The following is a 22,185-nucleotide window of genomic DNA, read 5'->3' as shown; positions in this document are numbered from 1 at the left end:
CCCCCCCAAGCCTAGCCGCCATGACCCCTAAGCCCACCAAGTGTTTGATGAAACCCCCCCCCCCTACCCTTTGGTTTTGCTGTTCTCCTTTGTTTTTTTTTGGTTGGTGATGGTGGAGTTGTAGAAGAAGAAGAAAATGGGTGGGGTGGGATTACACCTCACGTTGAGTTATTTTATTATTATTATTTGTTTTTGTATTTTACATAATTTTAAAAGGTTTTATATGTTTTTTTATTGTTTTTCTTTTTAAGTGATTATTTTTAAAAGGCAAGTGGTGGGGTTTGTGGGTGCCACCTCATTGCCGTGTCATAAGATAACAGTCTTTTTGACGGCCAAATTAACGGAGCTACCTTATTAACACAAATTCGTAGTTAGGAGTGCCTTAGTGTAACTTTTTTAACGTAAGATATGAAGTTGAAAAACGAGATATAGTTGATATATATTTTTGTAATTAACCCATATTTATTTTATTATTAGATTTTTCTGCCATGAATGTTATTAAGGGTCCACTCTGCAACATAATGGGAGATTAATGGTTGAGTGATAGCTTGATTTTTTATATTAAGAAAGATGTTTTTTCTTGTATTGATAATGAAGCTATAATGATACGTTTTCAAAATATGAAACCTCGTCGTGCACAATTATAATTTGTAATATTGTTTTGCTGTGAATTATGAGTACTATCGTTTAATTTTTCATTGTTGTTGTCATCCAAATTTTTTTTTTTTTTTAACTTTAACATCATGACCCCCCGGCTTGGGGATCCTGGATCCGTCACTGTGCATCATCTTCACTGGATAATTCTCGCTAGCGCTTCCCTTCAAGTCGGCAACAATGAGGGTGGTGAAGTGGTTGAGACCTTGGAGGGGTGGGTATTGAAGATGGTGGAGGGGTTTGCAAACAAAGAAGAAGAGGTGTGGGGGTGCGTTGGGGCAGGGGTGGGATCGTGGGGTTTCTTAAATTTAAATTTTGTTTTTTCTTGTTTTTTACTGGCTGGGGTTTGTAGGGGCTTGAAGAAAAAGAGGAAGAAGAAAAAAAAAAACAATAAAAACGGAGAGGAGGAAGAAGAAGAAGAAAAGGGTGTGTTTGGGGTTTCTTTTCCTTTTATATACCCTAAACCTGTAGAAGTTGAACGTAATTTTTTTCAGCTCAGTTCGGAATAAACCTAACTTGACCTCAGCCTAATCCTAACCTGACCCTAAAGCCCAACAATTTAAAAGTTACTGGCCTTTACAAACTCTAGCATTAGCTCAAAATAACTTTTGGAATACAAAATATAGAATGAGTATCTCCAGTCATTTTTCTATATTTTCTTTAAATATAAATTCAGGAAAAAAAGTTAAATTTGGAAAAGAGCTCTCCAATACTAAAGTTACATAAAAAATTTTACTGTTGAAGGTTGGGAAGAGTTTAGGAAGCCTCATCCATTCATCTTGATTTTAAGAAACTTTTAGGGAAATCTCAAATTTGGGGAAATTTTAAGGAAGCGTTGGAGCTGTATTTGTCATTTTTCCCAAAATTTAAATTTGGAGAAAGGTGTACGCTGGAGATACTCTTATAAAAATAAGGAAAAATTCGAGCAAAAGGACCTGACATTACCACTCATTCACAGTTGAAGATGCGATATTCAAAATATTCCAATTAAGGACTCCACTTTCACTTACGGTTTAATCAAGGACTTTCACTTACACTTTCACTTAAGTGTTCTAATTAAGGACTCCACTTTCACTGACGGAAAGTCATTGATTGAACCGTAAGTGAAAGTGGAATCCTTAAATAGAACACTTTGAATGTCGCATCATTAACTGCGAATGGGTGGTAATGTCAGGTCCTTTTGCTCAAATTTTTCCTAAAAATAAATGTAAAGTTGGACTATATTCTAAAGGACCAAAGGAGATTCACAACCTATACGACCTCTAGATCGATGGTCAACAAACTCTGTTATTTTTTGTATGGAATACACCTACATGTTCATAGGTATAGTTTGTTTGTTTGTTTTTTCTGGAAAAAAAAAAAAAAAAAAAATTGCCAAGGAAACATATGCAAGTCAAAATTCAGAGGACATTAGTGTGATTTGCTCTCGGAAAAATTAACTATAGCCATATAATTTATGCGAGTATCCAACAATTTATCTAACATCTTAACTGAGAAAATAGATGAGGTAAAAATGTTGACTACGGAACAAGGACAGTCTCTCTATGTTGTGCTCTAAGACACTAGCATATATGTATGCATACAAATCAGTCGCACAAGTTTTGATATCCCCTCATAATGCATGATCACATTTACCTCTTAGCAGAAGTGAAAGACTTTGGGGAATCCCTGGTTGATTACTGAAAACGTTGGTTGGATCAATAAGTGTCTTTGCTCTTACCAGTCTATCGTAGTTATTCAAGAAGTACTTCTCACCCCAATCCCTAGCAATCTCCATAGCATCCTCATCCCCAGTCAGAACCAAATTATGCATCGATATCACTCTAAGGTCAAGGTCAATGTAGTTGATATATGCTGCCCTTGGACCCCATGAAACAAATTGTGCCATTGAGTTATATAATCTTCTTATCCAATCTATGTATTCATTTCTTTTGTAATCATCTTCTTCTTCCCAATTCACCAGGTACTAAATTGTAAACAGACTGCCTTTTCTGTGAGGAAAAGCAATGGATTCACTACTTATATGCTGCATAATCCCACTATAAGAGTCTAAGATGACAGACCTTTTCGGCTCTTCCTCAAGTATTTACAAGGCACCTGTTATGCCAACATAGGAAATTGGGGTCCTCACATAGTCTGATTTGGCTTTGAAAAACCCCTTGTCTTGCAAGTACTGATTTTTCAAGTTCGACACTAAACTTTCATTAGTTAGGCCGGAGAAGAATAAGTTCGACTCAATCCGACTCATTTCCGTGCAATCTTCTTCTACAACACCCAGTTCAGGGAAAACTTGATCTAGGATAGACATGGCACAGCTTCTTGGACCCAGATAAAACCCTTTAAATATAACCGATATCCCACTTCCAGTAGTACTAGTCTTGGCTTTTGGCAACCCAGCACTAACAAAACATGAAATGTAAAAGTCATCTTCCAAGTAAGGTGCAACGTGTTGCCACTTATCTACTAGCCTTGGTACATGGCCCTTTTTTCCAAGTCTAGACACTACGAAAGCAGTTACGATATTTGGCACTTTCAACAATTGGATTTTCCAAGCAAAGAACCCCCCCAACACCCCCACCACCTCCTCTAATGGCCCAAAACACATCCTCTCCCATGCCTGCTCGGTCTAATAACCGTCCATTAGCATCAACAAGTAGTGCATCTAAAACATTATCAGCTGCAACTCCATATTTCCTGGACATTAGTCCAAATCCACCACCAGCAATATGGCCACCGGCACCTACAATTGGGCATGACCCAGCTGAGAACCCATGAACATTGCTCATTTTGGCAATTGCATGGTACGTCTCGCCTAGTGTTGCACCTCATTCCACCCATGCAGTTTCGGTTTCTAAATCCACTAAAACCCTATTCAAATTCATCATGTCAATGATCACAAATGGAGCTCCATCAACAACAATGGATGATGTTCCTCCATAGCTGTGTCCACCACACCGTACTCTAATTTCCAAAACCCTTCTCTAGAGCATAATACAGAGTTTATTAGCTGCTGAACACTCTCCGGAAGTATAATGGCAATTGGCTTAGGAACTATGGGATCAGTAAAACGAAGATTTTGAATGGAAAAATTTAGCAAGTTATAGTAAGCTATAGTCATTCTCTGTGTTTGGGAATGTAGTAAAGTTGTTAATGTTATGAAGAGTCAAACAAGAAGTGATTTGGTCTGTTGTTTTAGTTAAAAAAGGAACAAGAAAGCACATAATGATAAGGAATATTTGAGTAGAAGGGTTTCTCAAGGATATTGTCATTAATTAGCTCGGTTTCTATTGGTTTCGAAAGCTGCTATGGAGCTAAACGAAACACGAGTGGTGGATTTTAATAGAGAAAAATTAAGAATAATGTGGTACATTGAGGACAAACAGATGAGGAGATCAATGTAAGGTTGGTATGATGTGGCCGACAACTGTTTAAAATTGGAAGTTGAGCGAAGTGAAACTCCCCCACATATATTTAAGATTTATTCGCATAAATGCCCTTGAAAGTAACTTTTATTCTCACTTTGCCTCCGAACTTTACAAGTCCTTTCAGTAAATCATATTTCTTCAAGTCTATCAATGACTCCATCAAAAAAGTTGACGTGTCGCTCGTTCATGTAAGCGACACATCGGATTTTTTCACAGAGCCATTGACAGACTTGATGAAATATGTGGTTTGTAAAATTCAAGGGACAAAGTAAGAAGATTAAAGTTTAAAAGGACAAAGTAAGAATGAAAGGTACTTTCAAGGAGAATTTGCGTGAACAAGCCTATATTTAATGGGTTCAAACCACCATGGAAGGTGACAAAACTAGCTAGCTTGCATGAGATAAAATACTAAAAGAGGTTACGATGGGGATGAGGGGTGAGAGAGAAAGAATTACATGTTTAGAACAAAGGATGAATTATTCAATTTAAAAAGTTACAAAATGTCGATACATGCACGCGGCATGCGGCATGTGTTTTTATCTGAGAGATGATGTATAAGTGTACATATATCTATATATCTCTATGCATAGAGCCACTTGGTGGGTATTGGTTTTAGGCTTTAGGGTCTCTAGTTACATTTGTCACTGTTATTCGTATATATCGGACAATTATGTTAATGTGATATTTATACAAATATCTTTATATATTACTGTGAAAAATTAATACAAATATCTTTATACATACAAATCCAAGGAAAAAAAAAAACAATAACAATGTACTCCGATTTAATGATTGTAACTTTTACTGATTAATACTGACCTCCTATTGAAACTGGCAAAGTAAAATAATCTCATCTTGACCGCATACCAAAGAACACATCATCTGCAAAAGCCTTGTAGCCTCTTCTTTCCCTCTCTTTGACTAGTGCAATGCCTTCTAGCCTTTTGAAAAAACAATGCAAGGGTTTATGCAAAGGGACCTCTGGCTGTCTGGCATAGGATCTAAAAATTGTTCTCTATTTTCAAAACTAAGGGATACATTTGAAAACAAAATTAGTATTTAGTATGATTGGTCTCTCTTTTTTCTTTTTCTTTTTCATGTGAGTAGGATAGTCTCTAAAAACAAAGAGTTGAGAACTACTCAAAAACAACCCCTCTTCAGAAAATGAAAAAAATAAAATAAAAAAATTTCTTTCAAAGTTTTCAAATTGGAGGTCTCTCTAATATAAATGAGTTTGCTGCCATGTATAGTTTTTAAATTTAGAAACAGTTTTCAAATTTAATATCAAACCAGTCTTCGAGTTAAGAAAATAAAAAAGCAGAACACAATCCAAATTCTCATATTGTATCCTAGTTTCTGAAAATTATTTTGAAATCATGAACCAAACAAGCCTATTTTGTTAATCTAACTAAAAAAATGACAACTCACAAGTGCATCCATAGCCAACAATGATAAACAGAAAACTAAATAAAGAGATAATGCATCAACCTTAAGAAAATGAAGCACATAATGGGCAGACGAAAATTAAGCGTCACACTTATCATATGCCTTGGATCTTTCTATTACAACCTTGAACTTATCATCCCTACTCCTGACCTGCAAAAAAAAAAATGTTAAAAGTTTTTAACAGTTGCTAGACAGCTTGAGAGCAAATCAGAATGAAGGCAAAAGAGGAAACACCACGCCTGGGAAAAATAAACAGTTACATGATGATCAAGAAACTCTTGGCTGGCAAAAGAATACATAAAGGAAAATTCAATATAAGTCCCCTTGCTAGCAAAATATATTTGGATTAGAACTTGCATCAACTAAACAAAATTCCCATAATCTAAGTGTGGTTACATATCCCTCCTGCTGCTTTGCCAGGGCCATATGCTCCATTAAATCACAAGGTGTCAGTTTTAAAAACAATGGAACCCAAGAAAATTATTTGCAATATCACATTGTTGGGTCAACAAGGGAAAATGAAATTGTCATCAACAGATCAAAGGTCATTTGGTATATTTGCCAAAGATGGACTATCCTTGGGGCATAATTCAAGCTATGTTAAAAAGAAATTAACAATAGTTGACCTAGTTTTGGAATCTAGAGATCAAGATATGGTTACTTACAAATAGAAAAAATTCTATACGCTCAATTATGCATCTTCATTTTATTTGAATTTGATAAATATGAAGTTTCCCATATTATAGAGTTATGCTCATATCAAAACCTAAGAGGAAAGAGTAAATTTTAATATGAAAAACAGAAGCCTACCTCAACACACTAGATTTCAAAATATACAGCTACTGAGAGAATTACCTCAACCTGTGGGTTTTTGGCACGAAGCAAAATATCTACACTCTTTTCTGTCTGCAGGATGAGAGTGGAAGGAAAAACAATGTTATTATAAGTTATTGCAATAACTAAAGCTACAACCATTATCTACACAAACAATGTTATTATATGTTATTGCAATAACTAAAGCTACAACCATTATCTAAACTCTCTCTCTCTCTCTCTCTCTCTCTCTCTCTCTCTCTCTCTCTCTCTCTCTCTCTCTCTCTCTCTCTCTCTCTCTCTCTCTCTCTCTCTCTCTCCCTCTCCCTCTCTCTCTCTCTCTCTCTCTTCCTCTCCCTCCCTCCCTCTCTCTCTCTGTAAAACATCATGATGCGGACATCGTTAACAAGCCATTTAAAGTTTACCAACGAAGAAGAGGGAAGAAAAGATCATCTAATTCAACTCTATCTTTGTGGTTGGATTAGTTTTCTGAACTGTTTGTTTTCATGTGTTGTTTTTTTTTTTCAGTTTTCTTATTTCAAGAAGGATTTGGTTTGATTTGCTATTTTCATTAGGATTGATTTTGATTTGATTTCCTATTTTTTTTGGGATTGACTTTATTTTCCTATTTCTAGTTGGATTAGGATTTCTATCCTAGAATAGGTTTGCTTTCTTATTTTCAGTCAGGTTTGTAGTCTTTAGAAGACCTCTTTGTACCTCTTGGAGGGCAGATTATTGAGTAATAAAGTTTTCAGAATTTAGATTTCCTGCGATGGGACTGTTTTTGGTGTGAAGCCAATATTTGGTGTGAAACCAAGGCTGGGTGTGAAGCCCCTGGAGTGATTCCAGTTATCTTTTGTTTCTTCTTGAATATGCCTTGCAAACTCATTACTGGAGTGATTACTGGAGTGATTAATATGAATATGCCTTGAAAACTCATGAATATGCCTTGCAAACTCCTGCTCAGCTAGTGATTCCAGTTACTCTTGCATATTCATAGGAGAATTAACAAGAGTAATGAACAATATAAGATAGATGTTGATGCTCACCGAAGATTCAAGGAATTTTAAATTGGGGACTATGTCATGGCTCGAATTAAGCCTGAACGGTTTCAGCAAGGGATCGCAAAGAAACTGCAAGCTCGCAGTATGGGGCCTTTAAAAATTTTGAAGCGGATGGGATCCAATGCTTATATTTTAGAACTTCCTCCCGAAATGGAAATCAGTTCAACGTTTAATATTGAAGACTCGGCTCCATACAGGGAATCGACTATTTCCCTTAGTCCTAACCACCCTGTGGAGAATTCAGACCCATTTCCAGTTTCTGAATTTTCTCCTTTGACCCTGCCTTTGCCTCGGTCTAAAGCTAAAGCAAAGGATGTTGTAGAAGATATATTAGATGAACAGGTTGTTTCTACTAGACAAGGTGGATACCAGAAGTTCCTAGTCAAGTGGAAGAATAGACCAGATTCAGATAACACTTGGATTACAAAGGAAGACCTGCAACGGATTGATCCCGACATTCTAGAACGATATTACAGCCTTATCTCGACAGGGTCGAGCTTTTCTCAGCCAGGGGGAATTGATGCGGACATCGTTAACAAGCCATTTAAGGTTTACCAACAAAGAAGAGGGGAAGAAAAGATCATCTAATTCAACTCTATCTTTGTGGTTGGATTAGTTTTCTGAACTGTTTGTTTTCATGTGTTGTTTTTTTTCAGTTTTCTTATTTCAAGAAGGATTTGGTTTGATTTCCTATTTTCATTAGGATTGACTTTGGTTTGATTTCCTATTTTTATTGGGATTGACTTTATTTTCCTATTTCTAGTTGGATTAGAATTTCTATCCTAGAATAGGTTTGCTTTCTTATTTTCAGTACCTCTTGGAGGGCAGATTATTCAGTAATAAAGTTTTCAGAATTTAGATTTCCTGCGATGGGACTGTTTTTGGTGTGAAGCCAATCTTTGGTGTGAAACCAAGGCTGGGTGTGAAGCCCCTGGAGTGACTCCAGTTATCTTTTGTTTCTGTTATGCTGTGTTTTGTTTCCTCTAGTTTATCTAAACCCTGCTACCCAACCCCATTCTAAATCACATCATTTACCTATATGTTCCACCTTTATCTTATTAACCCTTAGATTTTCATCTAATGATTTCTAATATGGTAAGCGCCTTTATAAAACACTAAATGGTGTCCGAACATTAATCTATATATATGCACACACACAGATGTGAGTGCATGTCTGTATGTGTTATGAAACGGGTAACAAGTATAACTTTCAGCAGATAGATTTGAATTTAAGATGACTTGTATAATAATTTCTTAGCCCTGACAAGAAAGTCTCTAATAAGACAAAGATGCAAAATAATGTACTTCTAAAAGATAGAAAAGCTGACATAGAATATTTCTACTACATTGACTTTTGCAATTGAACTTGAGCACACTGTTTCAGCAATTCAGATATTAAGTCTAGGATGTCTGGGAATAAATTTTGAATATAGAAGTTGGTTTACACACCTGATGTGTAACCCAATAGTGCCTCTGTCTCATCTCAATCAAGAATTCAAATGTTGGAGGCGCTTGCCTTTCAAGAATCGTTTTTTGACAATTCCTAGCTTTGGCTTCTTCATCTCCTAAAGTAACAGTCTCTACTCCTCCAATCTGAAAACAGAAAATAAGAACTGGAAGTGCAAATTTCACCAAACAGTCTTGCATCAAACTATTTATCTCACATTCCTTTCTTAGAGAGAGAGAGAGAGAGAGAGAGAGAGAGACAATCAAATCATATTTTCATGTTCCTTTCCATCTTAAAAGCCACGTGGCTAATGGCACGACCAATTAGGGAACACCTAGATCATGCAAGATGAGGCAACTATCTACCTCACTTTATTGGAGAAACACTGCTATTATCACTACTTTAGAAAAATGGAAGAAACATACAGAAAGTTCAATTGCATCTTAGAGATGTCATCACGTCTGGCTTGGAGGACTGTCAGGTAATAATCTAATCATTTTGCTGCAGGGGATCAACATAAAATGCTGAAGCATGTTGAGATCTCTAGAATTCTTATAATAGAAGTTCCATTACCATATGACAAACTGAGTAAACTTTTTTGCTCATCTGATGGCGGTTGTTGACATCTCTATAATGTCTTGGGCTTCAAATTGAATTAACTTGCCTAAAGTGATCATATTTCTTCTTATAAGTGTTTGTTTCTTTGTTGATATTTAATTTTATTTAATATTTTTTATTAGATCTTCATTGACATTGAATTTGGATGGAGAGCTGAAATAGAATTAGAGACAAGAAAGTACTTGATTTATAATACATATTTATGATACATATTCATTTAATGTGATGCTATATTTGTGCAAAACTAGCAATCCAAATCAAAGCTTCCCGAAAAATAAAATGAAAAGAGAAAAGATATTAACATTCTGAATTACTAATACTAAGAATTTGCATACCAATAACCTATCAAGAATTTGATGTGTACAAGTCCATTAACCATGGGGGCCAAAATCCACATATGAAAGTGAAAGACATTCCAAAATTATGTCTTGGATTTGGCATAAGGGTACCTTAAGAAGGAATAAAATCTATCGAGAGTTTTTTTATAGAGATTATAACATACCAGGTCAGATAGAGTAGGATTCTTTATAATATTCTCAAACTGCTGTCCATGAGCAGTCGCAATAAGCATGACCCCTCTCTGAGCAATTGAGCGACAAGCAAGAGCTTCAGTTTCTGTGCCAATCTCATCGACAATGATCACCTCAGGCATGTGATTCCTTACTGCCTCTATCATGACTTGGTGTTGCATGCATGGTTCTGGTACCTGCATTCTTCGTGCTCCTCCTATTGCTGCATGTGGAATATTTCCATCCCCTCCTATTTCATTGCTTGTATCAACAATTACCTGTCCCAGTAGTGAGTGTTCTTTGAAACATGTGTTGAAATACAGATTCAAACCCTTATAATCTGAAAAGAGAGAGAGAGAGAGAGAGAGAGAGAGAGAGAGAGAGAGAGAGAGAGAGAGAGAGAGAGAGATGGCACTATATAATTAAAAGAAAAAAAAATCAACTCACCACTCTTTTGTGAAATTCATCCGACAAGACACAAGCAATCTCTCGCAAAACAGTGGTCTTGCCAACCCCAGGCCTTTACAAAGTGAAGGGCACCATCACTAATAATATATCAAATAGCTTATAAATATGTTAATAACTAGTGTGCATTCTGGAAATCCTGTATCAGTCAATAAGTTACTATATTCTTTAGTGAGTCGCAGTAATATTCATAGAGGCCTTTGCCACATTTAAAACTCTTCCTGTTTCATTATTTAATTAAGCAACTATTCCCCAGGAAAGCATCAAACCGCAGTTGACATTGAAAAAAATGGAAGCCAAAGCATGGATATTACAAGGTCTCACAATGTCATTTCGTAAAATCCTAATAATGATAATGCATTCAAAGTTATCTTTCAATCCTTTTCAACTATTTATGCCATTAGAAACAAGTCACACCCCTATCAGTGCTATTCAAGACACAACGGTGTGGTTTGATTTGTAAATGCGTCATTCCCCAACAACCCATTTGCTCCCATTTTAGCACATGGTTACCGGGGAAAACCCTTTTGACAACAATCAGAGTACATACTTTCCAACAAACAATATGCTCTTCCCATATTGAAGCAGATCATAAACCATGTCAATGTGACCACTGACTGCCCTCCCAACTCGGCAAGTCAATCCAACTATCATCCCTTTCCTACTCCTGATAGCTGATATCCTGTGCAAGGTACCCTCAATGCCAGCTCTATTGTCCCCCCCAAAATCTCCAACAGCATTTTGAGCATGCTCCAACTCTTTCAATGATACCTAGGTAAGAGACATTTTGAGTACATCAGTAAATCCCATGAAGAGTTTTTTTTGTAGTTAAATTTATCTCTTTCCTCTGTGTTAAATCCCTGTGTGTGTGTGTGCAGTATACTGCATACTGTATCATCATTTTCAGATAAGTCGATGACTGTCTAGAAAGTTAATAAAGTAAAAGACATCACATAAACAATTTGTAACCTCAAAAAGTATGCCTTTACCGCAGTTGTCCTCAGATATTGCCCACCAAGTTCACCCAGATAGCGTGCTTCGGGCAGACGACCCAAATCCAATATAACCTACACATAAGCATCATATAATCATTGTGTGCAAAAAGCAAACAAGTAGCTAAGACCATGATACACTTAAAACACTTACCCACAGTAAGCGCAAGCTAGCTATATAAATTAAGAAGAAATGCAAAAACTGGTAGAAATGTCCCCTTTAAATTAAGCAAACCTTGTTTTGCATCATCATCAAGTGTCAACTAAAAAGTTTAATTGAGGCAGTAATTTTTAAAGAGAGGTTGCAGCATGCATGGCCTGCTTAATAAAAGTAAGTTAAACGGTTGTGGAAAGTTGAAGGGTGTTTCTTCAATTGCAGTTGAAGTTTCAACTCTGAAAAAGATAAGAAAGTGATTGATTCATAGAACTGAACTGAAGAATTGGTAGTGGATACTTGACAATAATTCCCAATTTAATTGCCATGATAATGAGGAGTAATTGAGCACAAAATCAAATCCAAGAAAGAGAAAAGTGAGAGACCTCTACGAGTTGAGCTGTTTTGGGTTGATTGAGAAGATTGTCATGTAAATCATGCGGAAGAATCTGCAAAGCCAACTTGGCATTTCAAGTAGGTAAATCCTCAAGACTCTGAAAGAGTGAAAGAAAATCATAAAAACAGAATTTGGCGAAAAGGGAGACCTGCAAGAAGGAGTGGAGATCGTCTTGGATGACTAGATCATATTCATGGGAACTAGGCATACTCAGTCCCGCGCGGCGGCAGCAGCAGGCTCTGTAGTTGTACCTGAACTTGTTTAATCTCACTACACTTGTCGTCACTCTCACCACCGCCTTTGCCTCTGAGTTTGCCCACAAACTACTACTAAGTCTACTGTGACTAGGAGTATAAGCTCTATAACTCATGCTGCTGCCGCTGCTCTTCAGTCTTCCCTTCTTTATGGGGATTATTGGAATGGAATTATGGAATCAATTTCAATGGCCGGATGGCGGATGGTTTTTTTCTTTTATTTTTTCTCCCCTCAAAATAAGAAAGAAAATAATAATAACAAAAAGAGTATTTATATCCTCACTCCTCTCATATCTCTCCACCCACTTTATTTTTACATTCATCATTAAATTTAAAAAATATATAAAAATATTATTCATACCTTTCATTATTCTTATAATACCTTTAATATACTAACTCAAACACTCACCTACTAAACACTTTTCTCACCTCCTTAACTATCAACTCACCCAAAAAACTTTTTTCTATCATTCTTTTCTTCCATACACCCTAATTCTACTATATCACCAAAACTTACCGATGATACAATTTGATTGATGCTCATTTATCTATTAAAATGTATGATTATTATATACCCTAAACCCTTTTTATTTTTTTTATTTTTTTTATTTTTTTATTTATAATTTTATATCAAGAATTCATTCTATTTTATATTTCTTTTGATTTAGAAATTGAATATTAATCTTAGAAATTTAATTTAGAATTTAGAAATGAATTATAAGATGGGTATAAGATTCTTTTTCTTCTATTTAAAAAAAGATGGGTGGGTAAAATGATACTTAAGGGGGTGGGAAGAATGTTTAGTAGGTAGGTGTTTGAGTTTGTATATCAAATGTTATTATACAAAAAATGGGTGATGAGAAGAGTGTTTTTTTTTTTTAGCAAATTTAATGGTGAGTGTAAAAATGAGGTGGATAGGGGAAATAGGACATGGGGTGGAAATACAAGCACTCTAACAAAAAAGCTAAAACAGAATATGGACCGATCATAGGCCTTGGGTAGGGTGTGTTTCGATTGGATTAGATGGTAAATAGGGTGTTTCAATTCTAATCCCAAAAATTACAGAATGGAATTTCTATTCCAAAAAATTGGAATTTCAACATCTTATTTTGATTCAAAATTTTTAGATTTTTCAGAATATTTCATAACAAAATTCTCACATCTCATTTCAGAACTATAGGATAAAAAAACAAAATTTTTAAAAGATCATTACTCTTTTTTTTTTTAGTATAATAGCACGTATATGTTATTGTTTTATCTTGGAGTAGGGGGATTGTTGAGTGTCCATTTTCCATCATTTCAGCATACTAACTTTCTAATTTAGAGTGCACGAACTCGACATTTTTGTGTCTTTTGGTTTGTTTTAGTATTTTGTAGGTAAAATGAAACAGAGATAGAAGAAAAAGGCTAAAAGAGCTGTTTTTGGACATTTCCTAGTCAAACTAGGAAAAGAAGAGAAATCCTGGTCAAACCAAAAAAACTGAAATCCTAGTGAAATTAGGATTCCTAGTCACATAAGGAAAGTGTAATCTTAAAGAAAAAGAAATCATCATTGTCCAAGGTCATATTTAGGAAATCCTAATTGAAGCAGGAAACCTAATTCTAGTAGGAAAATGAGTCCTAACTTCATTGGGAGTCATGATACACGCAAAATAGTTAAAGTCAATTCCAGGATGGACAAGGAATCCTATCTCTACAAGGAATCCTAGTGGGACTAGGAAAAGTTGGTCAAAGTCAACTCACAAAGTCAAAGATTCTACAAGTGATTGGGCCTCTATACAAGCAAACATTGAGAAGTGGGTCTAGAGGAGCATGCACATATGCATAAAGGAGCCCAAAGGAGGAGGAGTATGGGAGCCTTGGGCTTAAGTGATGTCGCAAGCCCGAGGGGAAGCCTTTGCCGCAAATCCTAGAAGATCCCTTACCTTTTGGTGCAAGGAATATCTTTTCCCTTGTTGGTTCAGGACTCTCCACCTCCTCACTCCTATATAAAGACCTCACTCCCTCATAATTCAACACTGGTTATTTTCTGCAAACTTTAGAGAAAGAAAGAGAGAGACGCAACAAGGAAGGACAAGAGCAAGCCCTAGCCGCAAGCACCCTTGCCGCAGCCCTCTTTGTGGTTCTTTATGCTTTTCTCTCTTGTTTTCTTATTTTCAATTGTTTAGTTAATTTAGTTTGTTATTTAACAATGAATTTGTAATTTATATGTTATGCACATTTGGTTTTTGAATTTTATTATGAGTTAGTTTAATTGTTCTTGCATATTAAGATAAAAGATGAAAGATGAAGTTTTAATCATGATGACAACAAAGACTCGTGTCTCCGAGTGTTTGGTTTGATGTTTACATGCAGTAAAATTCTATTATCTATTAGAATTGCAATGTTAGTTTGTTTACTCTCTTTGATTGGCCACCATAGGAATGTTTGCGTCTAGTTAATGTTAGGGAATTAAATAAACTCATAAGAATGATAATTTCAATGGTAACAAATGGATAACCTAAGAACCTATCTATGATAATAGAATTCATAGGAGTCATATAGACCGATAACCAAGTTATTATATGTTTTTATGTGTTTGACGTTCCCCAAGAACTTAATGACTTTTTCATGGTTAATAGTCCTAAGTACACCTAAGAAGCTCTAGGGAACATGTTTAGTTAACTAACTAGGGTGCGCCCGATTAGTTATGACATGCATAGATGAATAATTGCTAAATGACACCCAATAAGCTATTTAGTAGTCACACTTTATTGTATGTGTTTAAATTGATCACTAGCAGCCATGATATATAATTGAATTATACATGATTGGATATGGATTATGAATTCTTAACATTGCAAGGCAATTTGGTGAGTGTTTGTTTTTGGTGTGCGTGTGTTTAAACCCTAAATCAACCCCCTACCGGTGTGTGTTGGTGTGATTCTAATTGTGAAGTTGAATTGATTTGGTGAGATTTAATTCATTCATCGTGGGATCGACCTCGTACTTTGCACCCTTTGCTACTATGTGATTCGTGCACTTGCGAGAATACTTAGAATTAAGTTAATTAATTTGTTCCAAGAAAACATCAACATGAATCAATCTTTAGACCTCATCCAACATTGTAAGAATAAATGTCACTACACACTACTAGATACACACACACACACACACACACACATATATATATATTATGATTGAAATTTTGAATATAACAAACTTAAATAATAAGTACATACATACAAAAAATGTGAGTGTTTTTGTTAGCAATTATATATGTTATTATGATACACATTATATATATATTTATAATATACACATATTTATATTAAGGGTGCTTTAAGTAGAAGTCCAAAAATCCTATCGAGCGCTCGACGGTTCTTATTGAGCGCTCTGCAATTCTTGCTGAGCACTTGGCAACTGCATCTGCAACCTAAAACTTGCATGTACAATCTAAAACATGTTATCTGCAACCTAAAAAAAAGCATTTGCAACCTAAAAAAAATGCATATGTAGGAAATATGCCTTAAAACCAACTAGGAGATTGGTGAATTAACGACTCAGGGCTATTTCAATTAATGGGCAAAACATTATTCTTTTGGTTAATACATTTGTCGTTATGATTAATTACATTAAAATAATGTGTCCTTGGATCTCTTCGAGAGAAAACATGGTGAGCTAAGAGAAAGCTTTTGAGACTCATATTATCTGAATCTCATCTTTTCTTAATGTTTTTAGTCGAGAGAATGTTAATTGGGGGCATTAATATAATTAATTTCTCATAAGATATGATGTTGTCATACATGTCACATTTAATGTGAGACACGTATCTTAAAACTTTGACTTACATGTACCTAGTCAAAGACATGGGGTCACAAATATAAATTTAAATAGTTGATGGGTAAAAGAGAAAAGGAAGGTACATAAGATCTAATGGGCAAAGATTAGTCACTTTAATCTAATCTAAGGGGGTCATAAGAAAAGATGAAGAGAGAAAAAAGAGAATGACCAAAAATAAAACAAAGAGAGATAAAAGAGAGCTTTAAGCCTTGGGCCTTGAAGCAGCGCCAGGCCCAACCTATTTTGTTTTATCAGAGTCAAGACGAAAAGATCTAGTCCGAAACAGAAACAAACACTGAGTCGAAGGGAGAGATGATGGGCACGGGGAGAGATGGTGGGCAGAAGGGTTTGTTGCGGAAGCTTCCAGCCCTCAAATCCGAGCAACTCGGGAAGCTGGGTCCCGCCTTTGGCGTCGGCGCTGGCTGTGGAGTGGGCTTCGGCATCGGGCTTCTCGGCGGTACTCCCTCCATCTTTCTTTCTTTGCTTCTTTCACTCGCCGTCTCTCACATGTTGAATTTTCTATTTACTTAATATTTGTTTAATTTATGATCAATAATTAGGGCTGCATAGCATAGCATATTAATTGTTTAGTCACATGTCTTGAATAGTGTTTTTGTTTATGCAATGATGAAAATGCATGGATTTTCACTCTAGGCGTAGGATTTGGTCCTGGAATTCCTGGGTTACAAGTTGGGTTTGGCGTGGGTGCTGGATGTGGGTTTGGCTTAGGATTCGGCTATGGCGTTGGCAAGGGCGTTGCTCGTGATGAATACCGCAGATACTCTAATGTTGGCAACCTTTTTTTTGATCAAAATCTTCCCAACTTTCCTCATGCTTCTAGAGATTTGCCTACTCAGTAAGTCTTTTTATTCATTTATTTAATCAATTCTGCTTAACTCATTTTCTCAAGAGTGAAGACCTTCTCTAACCAACCATATATGGATCAAGTTACAAAATGTATCAGAAAATTCAAAATACTTTTGACAACAGCATTTTATTTGCTAATCTTCTGCTGTTCAAATTTGAAAATTACACATTAGTTGCAAGAAGATTTCAGGTGAAAATTTTGTAATTCTCATTTATATATAGTGATATTCATTTTTCCCTCTTGTTTTCAGGGATGATATCGGTGCACTTGTTGAGGAACTTGTTGATAATACTAAGAAACTTGTCAGAGCTACTACAAGAGAGATTGACAAGTGGAAAAGATGAGTTTCTTTTTGTGGGTCTGAGGAAAAGATGAGTTGCTAAGTTCTGGATGTAGATTTGGATTTATAATTATTTATTAAATACAGTTCTGTAGGCTGTAGCTAAGTATAAACACATGCATGTTTGGGAATGGTGAATACCAAGACTTTTTGTGTGCAGATCCATTGTCCAGACATGTATGCTGATTTGAGTAATTGAGTTGCACAAAAATTATCATATCCCATCAAGATTACTAGATACCACACATGTCATGCCACTTGAGCTAACACTCATGGGAAATGGGAGAATGAAGTTAATAAAAGGGAAAATTATAGCAAAAGGTAGGGGTGGGCGACGGTTTGCTTGGGGCTCAACTTGCCACCGCCCGCACAGAGCAGTCAGGGATGGTTAAGCCGACAAGGCTTCTCTCTCTCTTGCTGAAAACAATGGCAATCATTGCCACTTTCTCTCTCGCTTGGGTCTCTTTCTAGCCGGAAAAAATGGCACTTAGGCCACTCTCTCTCACTTGGGTCTCTCTCTCTCTCTCTCTCTCTCTCTCTCTCTCTCTCTCTCTCTCTCTCTCTCTCTCTCTCTCTCTCTCTCTCGCCTGGGACTCTGTCATTGTCTCTCTCTTGGGTTGGCTCGGGTGTCGATGGTTGGTGGAAGACGAAACCCGAGCCTGAGTCGGCGTCTATTGGGTTGGGTCAGCTTTGAGTTTTTTGGTTGGTGGGTCGGTCAAAGCGTCGCTTGGACGGGTTGATGCCCACCCTTAGCAAAAGGATTATTACTATACCAAATTTTCAATTAAGGATCTCGTTTTTACTTTGATTCAATCAAGACCTATAACAAACAAAGTGTTTCAATTAAAGATATTTTTGTCAACTTTGTTACAATTTCAGTTAAAACTTGATCATGACTAATTTTAAGGGTAAAAAAGTATATTCCTCTAAAATTAATTAAAAAAATAATTTTAAATAATTTTTTTTAAAAAATAATTTTTTTAAAAAAATTAAACAAATAATTATAAAAAAAATAAAATTGATTAATTAATATAAACTAATTAATTAAAAACTGAAAAAATAATTAAACAAAAAAACCAAACTAGGATGGAGGTGAGGCGGGAAGAGATGAGAGAGAAAGTGAGGCGGAGAGAGAAGAAGGGCGGGGCTGGGTAGGGGAATTGAAGGGGGGGGGGAGGGGAGGGGAGGGGTGGGGCTGGGAGGTGGGGGGAAGGGGGAGGCCGCTTTAAAAAAAAAAATTTTTAAATTCAATTAGTTTTTTTTATAGTTAGTTTTTAGGAGAAAAGACTTTTTTGCCCTTACAAATTGGACACGTGACCTTCACAGAATATCCGTGATTGAAACACTTCGTTAATTATATTTATTGATTAAATCAAAGTAAAAATGAAATCTTTAATTGAAAAATGAGGTATAGTAATAGTTATTTAACTTATTTTTGCTATATTTTTCCGTTAAGAAAATGAGAGGCCTTTGAGGACAGTGAGGTTGGCTCAGGCTCAAAATCAAGGCATTAGCTCACCCTCCTATTAGGGAAGTCTGGTTGGGCCAAATTTAGTGGGCCTAATGTTAGCATAAATCAAGTAAACATTTTACTGATTTTGTAGTTTACAATTCTTTTGTCAAACATACTGACTTATTATAAATTTCTTTTCTGAAAAAAGAAATTATATTGTTCTTTCTTCCCATTCTCTTCCGTGTCAACTTCCTTTATCGCTGGAGAGAGGGAGAGAGAGATAGAAGGTTGCAAGGGAGGAGAGAAGCTGGAAGAGGACCCAAAAAGTTTTTTTTGTCAATAAAGAGTTTTTATCTTTTTAGTTTTATGGATTTTAATTTTATAGAAATAAGGAGTTACAAATGGAACCTAGATTCTTGATGGGCTTTTATATGTTTGTTTTAGCTTTATTTTTAATCTTATTTTTTAGTTGTGTATTGTAAATTTAAGAGTAGAGTGTTGAGTTCTTAACACTTTTAAGTGTGAATAAAATCAAATATAAAAATGTCAACTCTTGAATATATAATTCATGACTAAAGTTAAAACAAGTAAAAAAGAAAAGTAGAGCATATAATCCCTTTCCTACAACTAGAACCTCCCTCTAGGAAAATGCTATTGATTTTGGGTATTTGGACTACACTTCACATGAAAATTGAAAAGGATATGTATGAGAGAGAGAGAAAAAAAAAAAAAAAAAAAAAGACTAGAGATTGGATAGAAGATATTATCCAAAGGCAAGCAAGTCAGGAATTCCAAATGTAGGAGCATGCCACGTGAGCAGCATCATCTGCCAAATCAGCAAATCCATCCTATGAGATGATTGCAATGGATTGCGCAGGTTGAATGCAAACCAATGAAATCCCATGAAGGAAGATCCTAGGTGGCACGTCGACATCCACCAGCTCAAGCTTATAGTATGTCTGTAGTGAGCCATAGTTTCCTCCACTAGTAAGTAGCAAGAGAGTAGATAATTAGAAATGGCTTCTCTGGCAGCATCGACAGCGGCGGCCTCCCTTGGGGTGTCAGAATTGGTTGGAAACCCTCTGAGCAAGAGCAGCAACTTCAGGGGGGCGGCCCCTACAGCCACCAGCCCAGCCACCTTCAAGACTGTCGCACTCTTCTCCAGGAAGAAGCCCGCACCGCCTCCCAAGGCCAAGCCTGTCGCTGTTGCTCCCGCAGACGAAGAGCTCGCCAAGTGGTATGGTAAGTACTCAACAATTAATTCATTCTTCATCAATGCAATGCATGATGCATAAATATAATTAATATGGTGGTTTAATTATTAATCTCAGGTCCTGATAGAAGAATTTTCTTGCCTGATGGGCTCTTGGACCGATCAGAGATCCCAGAGTACTTGACTGGAGAAGTTCCCGGAGAGTAAGATTCTATAATTCATATGCATTTATATAAGAAACTAATTAACAACATATGATGTAGTATGAGTCTGTGTATGGATCTCTAATCTTGGCTTGTCTATTGCTTTAATGTGAATGCAGTTATGGTTATGATCCTTTTGGGCTAAGCAAGAAGCCAGAAAACTTCAGCAAGTATGCTACTGCTAGCTAATTATATACATTTTCTCTCTCCCCCTCTGTCTGTTTCCCTAGCTGTCTTTTTCTCCTTGAGTATTTGTTTATAATCTAAACGTACACTACCGTACAGATCAATCTCAATTTGATGTATATTTGATTCATGCTTGATTGCAGATACCAAGCGTATGAGTTGATCCATGCTCGGTGGGCTATGCTTGGTGCAGCCGGATTCATCATCCCAGAGGCCTTCAACAAATTTGGTGCTAACTGTGGCCCTGAGGCTGTCTGGTTCAAGGTCTGCGCGCATTTTAAAATATACTCTTACACACTATTCTTGCTATTCAATTAATTAGTTGCTTCATGCCGATGACTATTTAGTCTAGTAAATGACACTCAGTTTCTCTTTTGTTGAGATGAGGTCCTGGGTTCAAAACTCATGGACAGTTGTCGATAAAAAAAAAAAAAAAAAAAAAGTAGCTGCTTCATCAGTACTTATAGACTAATTCAGGTGTCACTTTTTAGTATGACTAACTGATTTTATTGCTTAAGATATATGAACTTGTAATTAACAACTAGTTTAATTTCTTGAACTCAAAACAACATGTTTCTTAAACCGGAGCACTGGACTAGTCAAATTTGCAAAATGAATTGTTCAACTTATCTGACTTAATTATTTTGTACATATGAATTGAATGCAGACAGGAGCTCTACTCCTTGATGGGAACACATTGAACTACTTTGGGAAGAACATACCCATCAATCTTATTTTTGCTGTCGTGGCTGAGGTTGTTCTTCTTGGTGGAGCAGAATATTACAGACTCACAAATGGTTTGGTATGTAACAAAAACTAATTTTGTCATGCTAGTACCCTGATTTTATGATTGGTGTTAACAAAAATCTAAATCAATTTTTCTGAGATATACTGAAGCCAAATGATTTAATTAGCATGATACAATTACCTTACACATTTTCTGGATGACCAAAGAAAAGAAAAAGGATTACCTGAATTATTTAAGGATGACGATCTCATGAGTACTCTGTTGTTGTATGTTATTCTCTTGGTAGGAATTGGAGGACAAGCTTCACCCAGGTGGTCCATTTGATCCATTGGGGCTGGCAAAGGATCCAGACCAGGCTGCACTGCTCAAGGTGAAGGAGATTAAGAACGGCAGACTTGCAATGTTTGCTATGCTTGGTTTCTTCCTGCAAGCTTATGTCACTGGAGAAGGTCCTGTCGAAAACCTAGCAAAGCATCTCAGTGATCCTTTTGGCAACAACTTGCTTACAGTCATTGGTGGAACTGTCGAAAGAGCCCCAACCCTGTGATTTATAACTTTCGTCTTAGTTAATTTCTCCTCCACTCAAACTTAATTCAAATGCATTGTATATCACATTGAGTCTTTTTAATTAAGGCATTTAACCTTAATCGATTCTTGAATGTGGAAAATTTATTCTTTAATTTGGCTGTTTCCACTGATAAATCCAAGTTCTTTTTAGAGTTTGTCATCTCCTAAAACCCTTCAAATAAATAATTACCACTATCAATTAGAGGACATGCAGTTTTCACATAGGCTATAACAAACCATCCTTGAGCAATCTAGGAATGAGAGCTAGCAAAGCTGTGGCGATCGTATGGAGATTGGAGCATAGACCTTGACTACCATGTACTTTTACTCATTTTCCACTTTAGTCATTGTCCTTTTAATTTGGGCAATTTTGGTCCTGAAAGAGAGCTAGTGTTGTAAATTTTTATTTCTTTATTTTTTTACTCGCAAGTATACGAGCCTTGTCGTAAATGTTATATAATTAACGAGGTCTAACCCCTAGGAGTGTTGCAAAAGAGACACACTAATTTAGAATTTTTAGTTAGTTTATCTCTAACCTAGCTTAGAG

The 22,185-nt window shown here is 36.1% G+C and overlaps 3 protein-coding genes and 1 pseudogene across 3 annotated transcripts; 2 read left to right on the top strand and 2 right to left on the bottom strand.

The window, feature by feature from the left end:
• Positions 1 to 2,266: 2,266 nt before the first annotated feature.
• On the bottom strand, positions 2,267 to 3,875 carry LOC147280545 (berberine bridge enzyme-like D-2 pseudogene; annotated as a pseudogene).
• Positions 3,876 to 4,742: 867 nt separating this feature from the next.
• LOC147280544 (P-loop containing nucleoside triphosphate hydrolases superfamily protein) lies at positions 4,743 to 12,416 on the bottom strand. Its single transcript, XM_086250951.1, has 10 exons — positions 12,133 to 12,416; positions 11,974 to 12,036; positions 11,431 to 11,508; positions 10,992 to 11,212; positions 10,424 to 10,496; positions 9,970 to 10,254; positions 8,852 to 8,995; positions 6,381 to 6,431; positions 5,568 to 5,675; positions 4,743 to 5,020 (listed from the first exon to the last, which is right to left on the bottom strand). Exons 1-9 carry the CDS (start codon positions 12,352 to 12,354, stop codon positions 5,604 to 5,606), a joined length of 1,209 nt encoding a protein of 402 aa, XP_086107077.1. The 5' UTR covers positions 12,355 to 12,416; the 3' UTR covers positions 4,743 to 5,020; positions 5,568 to 5,603.
• A 3,921-nt stretch (positions 12,417 to 16,337) lies between these two features.
• Positions 16,338 to 17,427, top strand: LOC147280543 (glycine-rich protein). Its single transcript, XM_086250652.1, has 3 exons — positions 16,338 to 16,517; positions 16,715 to 16,916; positions 17,179 to 17,427. The coding sequence occupies exons 1-3, from the start codon at positions 16,373 to 16,375 to the stop codon at positions 17,270 to 17,272; spliced, it is 441 nt and encodes a 146-aa protein (XP_086106778.1). The 5' UTR covers positions 16,338 to 16,372; the 3' UTR covers positions 17,273 to 17,427.
• Positions 17,428 to 19,698: 2,271 nt separating this feature from the next.
• LHCB5 (light harvesting complex of photosystem II 5) lies at positions 19,699 to 21,751 on the top strand. Its single transcript, XM_086250651.1, has 6 exons — positions 19,699 to 19,963; positions 20,053 to 20,137; positions 20,257 to 20,307; positions 20,467 to 20,587; positions 20,991 to 21,125; positions 21,358 to 21,751. Exons 1-6 carry the CDS (start codon positions 19,738 to 19,740, stop codon positions 21,616 to 21,618), a joined length of 879 nt encoding a protein of 292 aa, XP_086106777.1. The 5' UTR covers positions 19,699 to 19,737; the 3' UTR covers positions 21,619 to 21,751.
• The last annotated feature ends 434 nt before the right edge of the window (positions 21,752 to 22,185 follow it).

Source organism: Dryas octopetala, chromosome 7 (assembly GCF_963921425.1).
Source record: "Dryas octopetala chromosome 7, drDryOcto1.1, whole genome shotgun sequence".
Lineage (NCBI taxonomy): Eukaryota > Viridiplantae > Streptophyta > Magnoliopsida > Rosales > Rosaceae > Dryas > Dryas octopetala.
Note: the sequence above shows the minus strand (reverse complement) of the source record. Positions and strands in the feature narration are given on the sequence as shown.